The 3,561-nt window shown below is 38.8% G+C and overlaps 1 protein-coding gene across 1 annotated transcript; it reads right to left on the bottom strand.

Moving 5' to 3' along the window:
- Window positions 1–329: 329 nt before the first annotated feature.
- On the bottom strand, window positions 330–3,228 carry LOC118330709 (receptor-type tyrosine-protein phosphatase beta-like). Its single transcript, XM_035665361.1, has 6 exons — window positions 3,083–3,228; window positions 2,734–2,811; window positions 1,360–1,377; window positions 1,097–1,269; window positions 943–1,019; window positions 330–524 (listed from the first exon to the last, which is right to left on the bottom strand). The coding sequence occupies exons 1-6, from the start codon at window positions 3,148–3,150 to the stop codon at window positions 345–347; spliced, it is 594 nt and encodes a 197-aa protein (XP_035521254.1). The 5' UTR covers window positions 3,151–3,228; the 3' UTR covers window positions 330–344.
- Between the last annotated feature and the right edge of the window lie 333 nt (window positions 3,229–3,561).

Here is a 3,561-nt window from a genome sequence, read left to right as displayed (position 1 = left end):
ATACAAATACATTTGAATTGAATTGAATCGGAAGGGAACCCCAAATGGTTCTTTATCATGTTTTATCCACTGGAAGGGAACCCCAGATGGCTCTTTATCATGTTTTATCCACTGGAAAGGAACCCTAGAGACATGTTTTTTCTGCCATCCACAATGGACGGTCTGGGTTCGAGTCCACCAGTGGATGTGATGTCTCTGTATAAGTGATCACAGCTCGTCTCCCTGTCAGATAAACTGAACTACGTCTGTTTATGTGAAATCTACGCGTTCCACAAAGTCATAAAACAGGAGCAGACGAACACACTAAATATATATTTCTTTTTTACAGTTTTACACAGGTACAGTCAGCAGCCCTCACCCCGACTACACCTGGTGTTTAATTTACTCACCCTGCCTTTCTCCACACACTGAGTCACCATCACGATGTTGTGGACATTCTGCTCCCAAACCATCTTCCAGAAATCATCTTTGGTTCCCGGCAGAGGACCCTGCGTGGCGATATACTCCCGACGGAAATTATTTCCCTGAAAACAGACAGGAGGAATTCAATTCAATTTTCAATTCAATTTTATTTGTATAGCGTTCAATTCATAACAGAAGTCATCTCAGGACACTAGTCTAGAGGAACATTAAAGCTGAGTTCAGCATACAACAGAGCTCCTGCTGTGTCTGTACGAACCGCCTGTTACACATCGTTTACAGGAAACATGTCGGCAGCAGAGAAAACTAGAAATATCTGAACATTCCTAACATTAAACTCTGTACTCAACAATTTTGGTCCTCAGTGGGGAAATAGACTAATGGTATAAGAGAGACAAAGGCCTTCCAGGTGTCCATTATCAGGAATGAATGGATTCCATGCCGTCCGTACTATTTACTGATAATGGACAGTTCGAAGGGCGTTATGTCTGACGGGGAAGCCATGTTGGGTGTGGGTCTCACAGGGATGTAGCTGGCGTTGATGTAGTCGGAGCACGGATCATCGTCCACGTAAGACAGCTTCACCCTGGTGGAGTCGTCTAAACACAGAAACCAGATTCATTAACAAACAGGAAGTTCACTTTTCTTCTTCCCTGAATGTGAGCTTGTCACTCACAGGGCAGGATGTTGTTGTATCGGTTCTTGCCACGGTTCTCCGGCAGCAGAGCCGAGTCCAAAGGCTGATTCCGACCCACGTCCTTCAGGTCCTCGTACTCCGCTGACAGCAGGTAGTTGGAGTCGGCCTGCAGTTTGCTGTAGTGGCTCTCAAAGTTCTGGATCTTGATGGGACTGAAGGACATAAACAGGAAGTTAATAAACAATAAACAACCTGAAAACAAACAGGAAGTTAAATAACAATAAACAACCTGAATTCCTCACCTTGAGATCCGACGGTTACTGAGAGACAGAAGGAAGGACACGAGTTAGTGACAGAGAAAACAAACACACCTCGGCCTGATGTCATCATAATGTCATTAATCTCAATGATCCAAACTGATCAATAATCAGCTGTAAAGTATTTGTATTTGTAACCAAGGTTAAAAATCTATATTAAAAAGAAGATAAATACGAAGTTTATTTTGAAGGAGATGGGTTGGAGACGTGCTGTCAGCCAATCAGGAAGAAGCTCGGACTGTTGACCTGCACGGAGCAGAGTTCACTTCACCTTGAGCTGCTGGGAGAAAAGAGAGCAAACCCTGCGTCGAGAACGATATCTGCTCTGTCTCCTTTTTACCATGCTAAGTGCTAGCTGCTAACGTTAGCTCACACGCTCCCTAGCTGAGATGCTAACTAGCACAATGGCAGACGCCATTCACTAATGCTAAAACCATTAGCTTTATATTTTTAAAGCTGTAAAATTAATCCAATGCTGTGTAATATGTTGGTTTGCATAATTGTTACACGCTGAACTGTGGAATGTGTTGATTTAGCACTTGTATCTGTGCATATTAAGCACATCATCCATATTTGAATTATCTTTGAGTGTTACATTTTATTTTGTGATGTGTCTAAACATGCCATCACATGGCAGAGGGTACACAAAATGTGTCTGCTGACTGGTATATATGTTATTTTGTATTCTAATTGCTATGTGAAAGAGATATTTTGATATTATTATATTGAAGAGGTTTTTCAATAATTATCTTTTTAATAATATTTTGAGAATGTTTGTTACTGATATTGTGATGTCATATTACAATGATTGTTCAGTTTAAATATTAATCTTAGTTATACTTAGTTGTATAAGTATTAGTGTTAGTAGTAGTTTACAATCTCATTATTATCTTAGTAGTAAAAGTATCACTAGAGACAGTAGTATTCAGTAATATTTAGTAATATTCAGTAGTATTTAGTAATATTTAGTAATATTCAGTAGTATTCAGTAATATTTAGTAATATTCAGTAGTATTTAGTAATATTTAGTAATATTTAGTAATATTCAGTAATATTTAGTAATATTCAGTAGTATTCTGTAATATTCAGTAGTATTTTGTAATATTTAGTAATATTCAGTAGTATTTAGTAATATTTAGCAATATTCAGTTGTATTCAGTAATATTTAGTAGTATTTAGTAATATTCAGTAGTATTCTGTAATATTTATTAATATTTAGTATTATTTAGTAATATTCAGTAATATTCAGTAATATTTAGTAATATTCAGTAGTATTCAGTAATATTTAGTAGTATTCAGTAGTAATAATAGTGATACTACTAACAATACTAATAAAAGTATTCAGTAGTTTGTTCTTACCCTCTGACCCCCAGGTGAACTCCTGATGTGGGTCTCTCTCTCCTCACACTCATTCTGACTGTAGCTCTCTCCTCCACACTGAAACACACAGCAGTTATTAGCTGTTATTGATTAGCTGTTATTGATTACCTTTACCATTATTTACCTGCACTGCTGTCCAATTACAGCCTCATTACATGTTTAAATAGGAGCTGTTTTATGTTCAGTGTCCAGCTGACGACAACCAATCACAGCCTGGGGGCAGAGCTTAGTGTATGCGTATGACTCTACCGTTATGTAGCCCCGCCCCCCAAGCTGTGATTGGACGGTTAATTTCTTTCATTTTGGTACAGACACTGCAGACACTCACACTTTACGAGCCTTCTGTCTGCACACGAGCAGAGCGGTGACTCCCACCATCATCACGATGAGGAACATGCCGGCACTGATTCCTTCGATCACACCGCTCAGAGGATCTGCAGGAGAAACAACCACCGTCAGCTTAGCTTAGCTACAGTTAGCTAGCTGGATGACCCTGCCTCGCTCACCATTAGCTTTGTACTGTTACATCAATCAATACTGTTTGTCAGAATACACAAGATAGTATCATGGGCCACGTTAGCTGGGGAAGCTAACTGAATAACATTACCTGGCACCAGCCGCCCTGCAATACCAGCCTGCCAATGACGAGGCAGCCAGATGAAGCTAGCTGACAGTATTTTTTATTTATTTTATTTATTTTATTTATTTTATTTATTTTATTTATTTAGCTAGCTAGCAATTTGTCTGCATTAGCAATCAAGCTAATATTATCGAGCTAAAAGCACAATCAGACAATATGTTCCACAA

The sequence above is a fragment of the Morone saxatilis genome, unplaced genomic scaffold, assembly GCF_004916995.1.
Source record: "Morone saxatilis isolate NCDOM2014 unplaced genomic scaffold, NCSU_SB_2.0 Contig2, whole genome shotgun sequence".
Taxonomy (NCBI): Eukaryota; Metazoa; Chordata; class Actinopteri; family Moronidae; genus Morone; species Morone saxatilis.
This window is presented reverse-complemented; position numbering and strand designations above follow the sequence as displayed.